General features: G+C 45.8%; 1 protein-coding gene across 1 annotated transcript in view; it reads right to left on the reverse strand.

Annotated features, from left to right (window-relative positions):
• Positions 1–7559, reverse strand: part of LOC108934191 (ephrin-B3-like) — a 29330-nt gene extending 21771 nt beyond the window's left edge. Inside the window, exon 1 of the mRNA XM_029251308.1 lies at positions 7270–7559. Within this exon, the coding sequence (XP_029107141.1) occupies positions 7270–7451 (182 nt within the window). The 5' untranslated portion in view covers positions 7452–7559. The remainder of the gene's footprint in view (positions 1–7269) is intronic.
• Between the last annotated feature and the right edge of the window lie 5613 nt (positions 7560–13172).

Here is a 13172-nt window from a genome sequence, read left to right on the forward strand (position 1 = left end):
AGAAAGCACAGCAAGACCCCTGATTAAAATGGGAAATGAGAAAGGGAGGTAGGGCAGTAGACACTGAAGGTGGAGAGGCTGTAATTGGCAAAAAGTGCACAGAGAAACTTGCTATAGTACCCTTGAGCAAGGAAATAATTCTAAATTGCTCCAGTAAAAATTACCCAGCTGTATACGTGGGTATATAATCTAAAAGACATTAACACTGTTAACTTTCTTTGGAGAAAAGCATAATTTAAACTGTGTTCACTACCATGAACATACTGATAACGTCAGTCAGGGTCAATGAGCGGCAGAACTCTAGGTACGTACAGTCCTATGGAACTCTGCAGAATCCAAGTGGCCCGTAGTTGTGATTTTCCTTCTTTTTAAGACATGCAGTCCTCACACTCAAACAAAGCATTTGCAGTCAGCTTGTGAGATGGGGTGAACTGCACAGAGAACCAAAACTTATCTTGTACGTTAGAAGACCAACATTGGGAAGGAGTTGTGTCTGAACAGCACTATAGCAAATGCATGCAATGTACTAGTTGGTATATCACTGGTTGGTGTTTCAATAGTACAATAAGAAGGTATTTTAGAGGGGACAGGGGTTCATCCAGTAAGTAAAGCAACTGCAATCATTCCCATTAAGAAGGAGTCAAAATGTATTCAGCGAGGTTTAGGGTGCCTGAGCATGAAGGTGTGGAAGGGGGCTGGTTAAGATGTTGCAGAAGTTCACACTTGAGGTGTGCTGGAAGTTTAATGTGTAAAAAAGACAGACAATCAGCTCCCAGAATACTAGTTGTCTAGTACCAGGCATCTGGCAGTTGGAGCCCATCAGAGACAGTGCGGTTTAATCGATAAAGAGGTAGGGACAAAACAAAGCAGGAAGATAGGAGGACTGGAATGTAAAGAGTTAGCAACTCAGTGAAGTAGGCAGGGAGCAAGGCAAGCATGAAGAATACATCTGTGATTAAAAGATATAAACAAAGAATCCGGTAAAAAAAATATTACTTTTTGAAACCATGTAGACGGGAAATTAGTAAAATGCAATCTTCAGCATTAAAAGTGGTAGCAAAAATTAAATTTGCAAATATTGAAAGTATATTCTCAGAGTGCGGGGGTGTGGTGATGCAGTGAATTTGGCCAACGGCTGCTCTGTGGTGGGTCTGGGGTTCAAGTCCTGCCAGGGGTGCCTTGTGATGGACTGGCTTCCCGTCCTGGGTGTGTCCCCTCACCCTCCAGCCCTGCGGCTGGTGTTGCCAGGTTAGGCTATGGCTCTCCGCGACACTGCTCAGGACAAGCGGTTGTAGACATTGCGTGCATTTCAGACTTATTTTTGAAAATTTGGAATTTGCAAGTTTATTTTTGATCACAAATGCTCCGAAAGAATACACACACACACACACACACACACATTTTCTGAACCGCTTGTCCCATACGGGGTCACGGGGAACCGGAGCTGAACCCGGCAACTCAGGGCGTAAGGCTGGAGGGGGAGGGGACACACCCAGGACGGGACGCCAGTCCGTCGCAAGGCACCCCAAGCGGGACTCGAACCCCAGACCCACTGGAGAGCAGGACCCGGTCCAACCCACTGCGCCCCCCTCCGAAAGAATACATTATTACGGAATCATATTCGTGCTCACGATACTCACTGAAAATTACAGTGCTTGTCTACTTCAAAGAGACAGAGAAATTCTAAGTTCGGTGGTTCAGCCCAATATCACTTTATAACACTGACTACAGTTTCTATCCAAGTCCAGTTGTGTGTTGCTTCCATTTGCTTTGCTTTGCGGGGAGCATTTAGCTGAGTTGTGCTAAAACTTTTTACTTTGCTACTCACAGCTGAAGAAGTAAATATATGACTGATATGTCCGTTGTCACTAATTTGAGGACAACCCACCGGCTTCTCTGTCAGCAGGGCATCATGTGGGACCCAATCGCTTGGCTCTGTGACTGATTCCACTGCATCACTGACCTATGCGGCACCAGCGACCCGGACAGCTCAGTTACAGGCTCAAATGTGAGCCTGCTGCTCGAACGGCGGACCAGCGTTGTGTGGGTGGGTGTGGGTGCTGGCAGAGATAAGAGTGAGAAAAAGGGTACTCTGCCCCAACTTGGCAGCAACAACTCAGTAGTGTGGGACTACAGGTACACGAGGCCTTGGAAGGAAAGAGATCAAGCTGGAGCAACAACATGCAGCCCCTGATATTGTAATAAAATCACACTCCCAGGACATTTTTTCTGCCGTTTTATGCAGAGGGAATAAAAACAGACATGTAATAAAAATGTTAACTCTGCGCCAGGCTACGGACACTGAGTCAAAGCAGCGGAACGATGAAGCCAAAAAATTCATGCAATAAGGGAAGAGAGAGGGGTGCACCCTGTCCAGAAGGAGGTGTTTGACTGAGAGTGATGAGTCACTGCCTCACTGCCTTGTTCAGAGTTCCCATGAAACATTTAACTGCATTTAAGCAAGGAGGGAAAGTTGTTAAAAATGCCTGGTCATTGTTCCGTAGCAGGGGAACATTTAACTTTTGTGTCCTTTCTCCACCAGTGGCTTTCTGGGGTAAAACTTGGGTTCAGATGTCTGACCAGCTTCCCTAAGCTGTTCTTAGGCTTTATCCATCCATCTACTTCAGTAACTGCTTATCCAGTTCAGGATCACAGAGGTGCAAGGACAGTCCCTGGAAATATAGGCCACAAGTTAACATACAGCCTAGACTGGTAAGCACACACGAAAAGGACAGTCCACCAGAAACACCTCCTTGGACTGTGAGTGCAAACCCATGTACATTTAAGATTTATATGTATTCATGTAGCCAACACTTTTCTCCAAACCAACTTATGATGTTAAGCTACCTACAATTACTTACCCATTTATAGAGCAGTGTAATTTCAGGGTAAGTACCTTGCTCCATGGCTCTATAGCTCTATAGCAGTAGGTGCTTTTTGAACCAGCAACCAGCTAACCTAAAGGCAGCAGGTCATACCAGTAGACCACCAGCTCTCCCCACACACAAAGCCACAAAAACTGCATAAAAACAGAGCTGGCCTCAAACCCGGAGCCCAGGAGCTATAAGGTACCAGCATGCCTTGCTTTGCCACCATGACTTAAGCTTTGTGTGTTTCTATTATGGAAAAAACACATCATTTTCAACCAACCAAAACATCTACTGACAAAAACAAGTCATACAGACCTGATGTTCCTGCTGGTATACTTTTGGCACAATGCAAAACGTATTTACCGAACACCGGAGTGTCTATGTCCAACCTGGGTGAATATTTACACGGTGTACACATTACATTGGACTACACTGCCATATAACGACCGCAGCATGAGAACTTCGGCCACAACCAACTTACATATCTTCAACATCCCAGATGTGTGCACATCTGTGTGGGGCCAAAGACACTTGAGCAGTGCCCCCTGGTGCCACCCCACTTTGGCTGCCCTTTTCGGAGACGCATCTACACAGAGTCGAGCGAACGGGGTCACTCCGAAGACACAAGACTTCTCCCACTTCCTTACTCACAGCTTTTCACCGCCCTGGGCAGCAGCAATTGCCTTCTTCCTTCTTTTGATTTGTAAAATGTTTTAATTTGAAACACTTAGCCTATTTAATCAGGCTTTTATCTTCAGCCAATTAGCGTCTGGTCCATTAATTATTGAAATGCTGGAGATTCATTTTTAATGGGTGTTGGTGGGGGAGAGTTGTACTACAGTTTTGCCCATGGTGCTGAGCAGAGACTCAAAGTGCTCGCGTGGCCCAGCAGAGCAGCTTGGCGGCACTCCTGCTGCAAGTCACTTAGCAGCACAGGCCACCTCGCAGCGCAAAGCACTTTGAGTCCAAACATGTGACCGAGCTTGTGTCTACCAGTTATATCCTTGTGTGTATCTACCAATTTAACAAGTCTGGAAATACGAAGGTTGCCGAAAACAATCTCTTTTTACTTGTCCATATCCAATTGCCAATATATATTAATTGCTCCGTTGATCACTATCCAAGCTGTCCAGGTGTCAAAGATGAGTGCGTTTAACTGGCCGTGTCTTTTGTTGTCGGTAAGAGGACACAGGGTAGCGATCAAGTGCTTTTGGCGCTACAACCACTGAGGCTGCCACTGGGCTTTGAAACGGGTTCAGTTTCACTAATGTAATGGTTTGGTTAGTGCAGCAGCCCCGTACATTTCATTATTTTCTGAGCAGAGGCTTTCATGTAAAGTGATTTAAAGCAACACCCACTTACAACAGCTGAATTTTTACTGGAGCAAATGCCTTCTAAATGGTTAAATAGAAAGATATATGGCGGGAACCAATCATGTGTCTTAAAACACTGTAAATCCGCTGCTTTTATTCGACACAGCCAATATATGTCATAATTTTCTAGCTTTAGCCATTTAAGAGAGGGATGTTCTTATTTACACAAATCAAGTTAAATACACTAATTTCCTACAGCAGCAGCTCCTCTCCTGGGACTTGAACCTCCAACCTTTTGAAATCCTTTTGTGGCAAAGTAATCTGCTTTACTGATGAGCTAAGAGAAAATGGAAATATTTCAGCATGAACAGCAGATAGCATTGGAAGTGTATCAAAACATCCAAGGGGAGCCTTGCTGTAATACCCCTGAGAAAAGCACTTCACCCAAATTGCATCAGAAAATATCGAGAAGATTGAATGGGTAAAGTGTGATGTGTAATTCTGAATTATTTTCAATCAAGGCATTTGCCAGACAGCTAACAATGATTTTGCTTAGAAAACAAGTGCATTTTGAGACTGGTGCAGGTATTAGGGGCGCAATTCAAAGCCCGCTCCATCAAAAGGCCAAAGATTCAAACACAGAATAATTACCGGCTCCACTACGAGTAAGAACCTAAGAAAACTGCTGGAACCACCGGCTGTCCAGATGGAAGAACCCTGGGCCAGCCCGCTGTCCTCCCCCCTCCCCTTAATCATCCCCCAGCTCCATTATGGATTATATGTGGATTTTTTGGGTATGTGTGTTCCTGGCTACATGCCACAGGACAACTGGGAGTGGGTGTGCATTTGATTTTCTGTCAACAAGAACATCAGTCTGGATGAGTGGGAGCTTTGGGAGATTTCAAAATGAGTTTATAAAGTACCATTTGGTCAGGATGTGGAGATAGACCATAACAGGAATAAAACAAACTCTCATCCTCCAACTTCCCCGGTGGTTTTGAAGAAAAAAAAAAAAAAAGTATTACCATGTGGGTTGGGGCACAAGTTAACAACAAAAAAAAAGAGAAATAAATAAATCTACAAACATTACTTCCAAATTCTGTCTCCATGGTTTTAGCTCGAGCCACACTGTCTGAGTTCAGCCACCAAGGCTGTTCCAGCCTCTCTGGTCACTGGAAGTGGCATCACCCAGATTTTGAAATGCTTCCATGTAGGGAGCCTAGAAAATTTCAGATGTTTGCTAGGGGTGTTCATTTCCCTTTTAATTACATTTTTTCTCCCACTTTTCTGCACAAATAGCTATTTGATACTTATATTTATTCATTTAGTTGACACTTTTCTCCAAAACAACTTGCAATGTTAAGGTTATAATTACTCACCCATTTACACAGCTGGGTAATTTTTTACTGGAACAACTGAGGGTAAGTACCTTGCTCAAGAGTTTTTTAACCATAAGTGGGGATCAAACCTAGGACTTTTGGATCCCAAGGCAGCAGTTCTAACCCCTATACTAGCAGCAGGATCTGGGATCAAGTGAATACTGGTGAATCAAGAAGAAGGACAATGATGAAATTAACTATGTGTGATTAAAAAAGATCTGCTGTTGAAATGCACTTCTGTTTACACTGAGTTGTGCGTGGCGTTGGAGGAAAGATCTCTTATGAAAAAGCCTAATACTAAGTAGAGAAACAGGGGAAATGTGTCCATTGTGTCAACCGTTTATTGTAACTAGGCACAGTGACACTTGAGGACATGAGCCAAGCAACCGCCTTGTCAAGGGCAAATATTGCAGATGGTGACTCTGTATACCTTGTTTTACTCACTGCTGTTTGAACCCGTTACACAGGTGACAGCAAAGCCTCCAAACATCACCACCACACATTGTGATGGAAAGTGTCCGTCCTTTCGCGGGACAGGGGGGGATCACCCCTTAACACACACACACACACACACACACACACACACACACACACACACACACACACACACACACACACACACACCGTACTTTATTTGTGCAACACACGAGCACCTGATGTCGTCTTCGTCTTGCCCATCGCATCGTCGGCAGCGGCGCAAAACTCAAAAAGACACACAGTGATCATTGAGATTCACTGCGCGAATCAAGTAGATCCCGGTCACTCTGTACAGTGAGAGAAACGCTGGGATTTACAGCGTGGCGTGTTAAGTGATGTAAGACGAGGAAAGCGACGCGCGAGGGGTGGCTGGCTGGGTGTGTGTGTGTGTGTGTGTGTGTGTGTGTGTGAGACCCGTTTCGGGTCCCGCTTTGCCTCGGCTGCCTGTCACCGCGAGAAGCACCTCGAGGCGTCGCAAGCCGCGTGTCTCACCGCTCGGGGAAGCGACACCCCTTGGGCCAAGTGACCGCGATCGCGGCCGCGACACACACACACACACACACACACACACACACACACACACACAGAGGTCAACTTCAGAGCGAGCGAACAATCGGAATAAAGCGGCTCTTTGTCTGCGCGTGGCAACTCAGTAAAAAGCGACTGGAAGTAATGTGTTTTTTTTTTTTAATACACGTAAACTCTCTGACTGACACGTATAAACCAATGAAACGCTCAAAGAAGCACCTCCTCATCAATAACTATATCGTGGTCCCGACTTGCCGCTTACATCGCTTTACTTTGTTTCACTGCATTATATCCAGCCAAGCAGGTAGAAGGTGGTGTAGCGATTAGGGCGATCGCATCCCTCTCTGAGAGTTTTTTAGTTTGAGTCCCACTCAGTCTCCTGCAGCAGGTTCGAGGTACAACAACCCCTGCGTGGGAACGGTAAAAGTGTGTATCCTTACTGTGCGAATAAGTAATCCGACATCGTTACTGCGCGCTGAAGGAAGTACCGAGTGTGGACACGTATCAGCGAATCTCTCAGTCTCCACTCACGATTGTTCCGACGTTCTCAAAAAAGTCCATTCACGTAGGGATACATTTCGGAAAGAGGATGATGGATGGATTTCCAAAAGGCGACGACGTCTTAACTCGCGCACGATTGCGTGCCGATGCCCACTGACTGACTGCGCGGAACGATCGTGGCCCGGCCGGCGAACCGCTCACCTTTTGTTTAAGGAATTCCAGTAAATGGGCTCCATGTTGGTGGCCGCGATGCCCGGCACATGTATGAGCAGGAGCAGCAGGAGGTTCCCGCTCCGGCTCCTACTAGTGCCGCACCGACCCGGCGCCGCCGCCGCCGCCGCCGCCGCCATCCGCACCTCCGGGTCCGGCCTCTGCCCTGCCATCCGGGCAGTGGGGAGCGGGGCCGGGCCGATCCGAACCGCACACACACAGCACACAGGTAGCGAAGTTCAATCAATGCACTGATCAATGCATCCAGACACTGTGTGCGTCGCAGGAAAAAAAGTATAAAATGTAAAAAAAAAAAGGAAAAAGTTAAACAACCTGCAATCCACAAGGAAGTGCAGTTGTTTGCACAAAGACCTTTCAATCGCTTTCAAGGGTTTTTAAAAAGGTCAATGTCAACAGAGCCGCTAACGTAACGGCGCGATTCGATTGTCTTTCGCATTTAATTTTTTTGCCCCCTTTTTCGCTCTTCTCCTAGTTCTACCGGTAAAAACTCATCAGGTCGACAGAGAGAGCTCTGTGTGACTTTTTTTCGTGGCTGATGTGGGCCCGAGTCTTGCACAATAAAAGCAATATTATATGTTCTGTTCTTCCTCCTTTCTTCTATTGACAGTGTTGGCCAAAGTGCAGCAGCCGGCTGCCCGCTCGGCATCTCCTGCGCTTCTCCGCCATTGCGCGTCCAGCCGCTCCGCTCCGCTCCGCTCCGCTCCCCCGGCTACCGACGGACACTCGGTCGGCACACTCACGTTGGCATCTGCTGCGCTCCTCTAAACGATCCCATCATCAAGGTTATACTACGCTTCCTTTTTTCCCCAGTATCGCCAGGTCTGCTTTTACCACTCTTTTGTCTCGACGTATTTAGTTTTTTTTCCCCCCCCCCAATTAATTCCCTTTGCTGAGCAGTCCGCTCATTCTTTTAATTTAATCAGTGCCGACAAAAATAATCGATTATTTTTAAAAAATGGAGAAAAGACGTATCGCAGAAGTCAAACAGAAGACGACAACTGAAAACTACAGCAAAAAAAAAAAAAAAAAAAAAAAGCATTTATGAAGTTGTTGCAAAGCCACCCACGATGCCGAAGTGATGCTGTGACAAAGGAGAGCGCAGTGCGACCAGTGATGTGCTACAAAAGCTCACTGACAGCCCGCGATGGGCTCTGCCACCCGCTCCGATAAAAAGAGCTCCCGAAGTGGGTCCTTCTGTCTGCCCTCCTCCTGCCCCGTCCGTGGCTCCAGAGCGATCGCGCTCCACGCCAGACGGGCTGCCCGTCCAAGGGGTGGGGGGGCGGAGGCAGAAGAGGAGGATGAGGATGAGGAGGGAGGTGGGGGGGGGGGGCACGGACGCACAAGGGCGCTTAGGGGAGCCGTCAGATTTTAAAGGAGGGAAAAAAAAAAAAAAATCAAATCAAGTCAAATCCGATTTCCATCCCCGCGCTGACAGAAGCCGATATGAGCGGCGCATTCACTTTAAGGCCGCTCTGCCCCGTAGTTTATATAATAATGGATGCGCGATGTATACATTCCACTCTCGCTCCCTGCTACCTCCCTACAATAGAGGCACACAAGGGCCAAGTGTTCCTCGGACCGGGAGCGGCTCATAGGAAACCTCGGTGTGGATTCGCTCCCCTCCGCTCCGACTCGCACACGTCGCGGTCAACATTTTTAGAGGGAAAAGAAAGACAGAGGGGACCAAAAAAAAAAAAAAAAAAAGACTTTTGCGCCCCCACGTGGCACCACCTCGTAAAACCGTCGCTCTACCCTGACGCTTAGGGTTAGGGGGATATATATATATATATATATATATATATATATATATACACACACACACACACACACACACACACACACACACACACACATATATATATACACACATTCCTTTCGCTGATGCTTTTCTCCAAAGTTATTTACCCATTTATACAGCTGGTTATTTTTTTTCAGCGTTTCAGTTTATCGATCCCGTCCAAGTTTAAGGATGTGTAATAAGAAATGATGAAAACAGTGGTTCGCGGCGCAGCGGGGAGCTCTGGTGCATCACAGCTCCTGGGCCGACTGTTCCAGCGCAGCTCAGTCTGTGTAATATCTGCATGTATCTTGCGATCACGTGGTTTTCCTCTTAAAGCTCCTGGTTCCTCCCCGCCTGTAGAGACATGTTTCAGGAAAACCGATCACTTTAATTTGCCCCTACTGCGCTACTGCCCTTCAATGGACAGCTGTCCTCCAGGGTGTACCCTCCTTCATTCACATCCTGAGGTTGCAGGATAGGCTCCAGACTACTGACCCTGACCTGCTGACCCCATCTTGGTCAATCAGTTATAGATAATGGATAACAGACTGTATTCTCAACGAGACATTCCTTCATTGGACAGCCGTTTAAAGACCGGCACAAGCATAGCTGCAGTTGTGTACTAAGGGCATGCCTTCATGGTCTCCGTCATTATGTGAGGTGTGTGTGTGCGGGTGCGTACAGAGCACACTCCAGTTGGAATAATGACAGCAGTAATAATGGTTTAGACAGTCGCTGTGGGAGTCAGGACTTTGACACAGTACAGCTCAACTGTGACAATAAGGAGACTGGAGGACCACACACTTTGTTTATAGAGTCCCAGGTCTGCTGCCACTACACATTCCATTGGCAGAATCACCCACAGACCTAGTTGAGAAGGTATGACAGTTGTTAGATGTCATGACACCATGTGAGTGGCCAGTAGACCCATAGGCTATTTATCCCATTACATTAACCCTGCTCGTGCTGTCCACCACAGTATCATCAATATGTAAGTAAATGAGAGTAAAGAGGCACTTCTTATGGAACATCTAAAGGGATGCAGGTCAATGACAGAGCAGGAGTTTTAGATATCCTGGAATTGATCAGCAGTATCTTCCAAGAGGCAAACTGTAACAGTGGCATTGGTTCAGCTGCTGTTAAACCTTCACAATTTTTAAACATAACCAGTCTCCTTAACCCTCGGGCCTCACGGCCAGACTGTGCAAGTTTCTTCCCCCCAGCCATCAGACTCCTCCAATACTCAGGGACTGGACTGACACTGGAACTATTGTACTGTTTTAGTAATTGTTGTAATGCCTAGCACTGTTTGCACAAGACTTGCACACGTGTACTTTGTCGTCTGTGTCGGTAACTTTTACGTAGCACCGTGATCCTGGAGAAACGTTGTTTTGTTTCACTGTGTCCTGTACCAGCCGTATAAGGTTGAAGCGACAAAGCCTCTCTTGACTGGACTCTTTGACCAACACAAACTAAACACCACAGAGATCTATAATACCAGTAAAGAAATCCGAGTACATCTGGGCAATACTCATGCAGCACAAAGTGGACAGAGTAGTCAAAGCAATTCAAACCAAAACTGTCCTACATGTTGGAGTGCTGTTTCAAAGATGAGTGATTTTTTTTTTTTTTTAAAAAAAGCTGAAATTGTAACTGGATGCCTTGTGTGGAACAAAGACACAAACTTTTGACTGGTACTAAATTACATGCAATAAAACACTTTGCCTGCATTTCACTGGTAAATTTTAGTTAAATTCAGCATAGCAATGAATATTTACTTTGCTAAAATTATAACCTTTCAGAAAGTGTTTACTATTTGTACCATTTTGTGTATCAGAGTTAGTGTCAGGCTTAATCAAGGCACAAAACATCTGTTGAAAAGATTAATACTGATCTCTCTGTGGTATTCACCTGACTGATAAAATAGGTTCAAAAAGAGACAACTCAGATTAAGTTCCATGTATTTTTTTTTTTTTATTTTTTTTTTTGTTGAATTTAAAGAAAAATTTAACTATTTACATAGTATTTCAGTTATTAAATCTTTGTTTTGTTGGTGTTCCATAACCTTGGAAACATTCAAATGACAACACCATGGAGATGAGCTGATTCCATTTGGAAAAAAAAAACAAATCTTACAGAATTCACTCATTTTCAATAAAATGTAATTTTGATGCTTCCCTAAAAGGAAACTCAGAAGCAGCACAACAGCAAAAAAAGCTACAAAGTAATGCAAACCAACAGCAAAATCTTAAGTTCAAAAAATCTCCCAAATATTTCAGGAATCCAAGAGAACAGAGATGACTAAGGACCACAAAGCACGTGACCTGTCCTGCATATGATGCCAAAGCCCCAGAGGGACGAATCCCCCAGGAGACACTGCTCCCTGTCACTGAGCCAGTAGGAGGTTCAACTCCACCGCAGGCTGCTCCCTGCAGCTCAAAGTAAACCCCTAAGACAATCTCCAGCTCAGGCTGCATCCTGTGACAGACAACACTGCTCTACTTCTAAAAACTGCTGATAACATTAAAGATCCTCAACTATACAATAGACAGATGCTTAAAATGAACAAAAACTTCCCAAAACTTCTAGGACATCTGAGGGGGGGGAAAAATAAAATTCACATCAGGTAATGATAAAATTATTTGGCCAAAAGCCTGACAGACCCAGACATACACACAGTACCAAAGCATGTTACTGAGGTAATCTGCAATGAATGGCTACAGCCTGCAAGAATAAAATGCGACCCTCCAGCCCAAGCTGTGTAGTCTGTACAATCACAGGGAGCCACAAATAGGATACAAAGACTCATGACAGGTCAAACAGGTTTAAAGCTGTAAGGCAACTCCTTTCAAACCCACATGTAAAGCCCTAGGCACAACTTACCATTACACACACACACACACACACACACACACACACACACACACGTGGCACAAAGGTTGCTATATTGTGTTCTTCCAGTCACCTCTCCGCATTCCCTCAACAGTGTCCCAGCTTTTCTTCTGCCTAGAAAACTGCTCCAAGAGCCTGAGTACCCACACAAGCCACAGAGCTCCCACGGACATGCTCTCGTTCAGCAGTTCCCCATGCCTCGTGACCTAATGTAAATGCTTTGCCTCAATAATCCAACACTCCGGCCTGACCTACAGAATCAAAAACACAGCTTCCTGTCTGTGGAACTCCCAATGCTCCACTGTGAATGCTGGGCAGTCAGGAATTTTGACAAATTTGGTTGCGATTCCAACACTGGTAACTGTGGAATCATGTAGTCGGAGCAACTGGGAAAGGCCATTATGTTCCACACAGAGAAGTTTTTATGGCTGGCGATTAATAGCCAAGACAGAGCTAGGCACTGTGCCCGACTTCACTGCAGTCTCACTGATGATGTGCAGGAGCGTCACAGAAACCACAAAAGATTTGACAGGTGTCAGTCAGCTCAGCTCAACAGTTGAGGTTAGCTACATGTAGAGACATGAAAACCGGTGATGTGCACAGGCATTAAACACTTCAAAATAGCTCATGACCCGGACAGCTTCTCTTCAGACTCCGAACAAAACCAGGCCATTCTATAAAAGCAGACACACGTTATCAGTTGCAGAGTAGGTACTTGCATTGCCAAGCACTTACATTGTTGCATGTCCATCCGTTTGTGTGTGTGGGGAACATTGTCCATATATTTATGTCAAGGTTCATTGGCACTCAAGAACTGTTCTGTATTGATAAGGCAAGTCAAATAATAATCCAGCAGCCCCAGCAAAAACAGAAAAGTTACATTATTTACAATACAGGCTTTGAATGAGGCAGCACCTACTGCCTTGGTGTGCAAGTGACACGCTAGGCAGGAAGTAAGCGTGCGCACGTGCTGCGGATGCCTGCATATCCAGTACAGCAGAAATGTATTCGTCTCAGCTAGACGGCGACCCCACTGGTCCATGGGGAGAAGCTCACTGCTTGCTGGGCAGAGTGGGCTGTGTCTGTGTGATGCAGTCTCTCAAGTTCCCACAGTATGGCAGTGAAGAACAGTCTGTCCCACAGCCTCCACATCCTGACTAGAGAACACAAGACACTGCCCAGCCACTCCACACAGGAGCAG

The sequence above is a fragment of the Scleropages formosus genome, chromosome 4 (genome assembly GCF_900964775.1).
Source record: "Scleropages formosus chromosome 4, fSclFor1.1, whole genome shotgun sequence".
Classification (NCBI taxonomy): Eukaryota; Metazoa; Chordata; class Actinopteri; order Osteoglossiformes; family Osteoglossidae; genus Scleropages; species Scleropages formosus.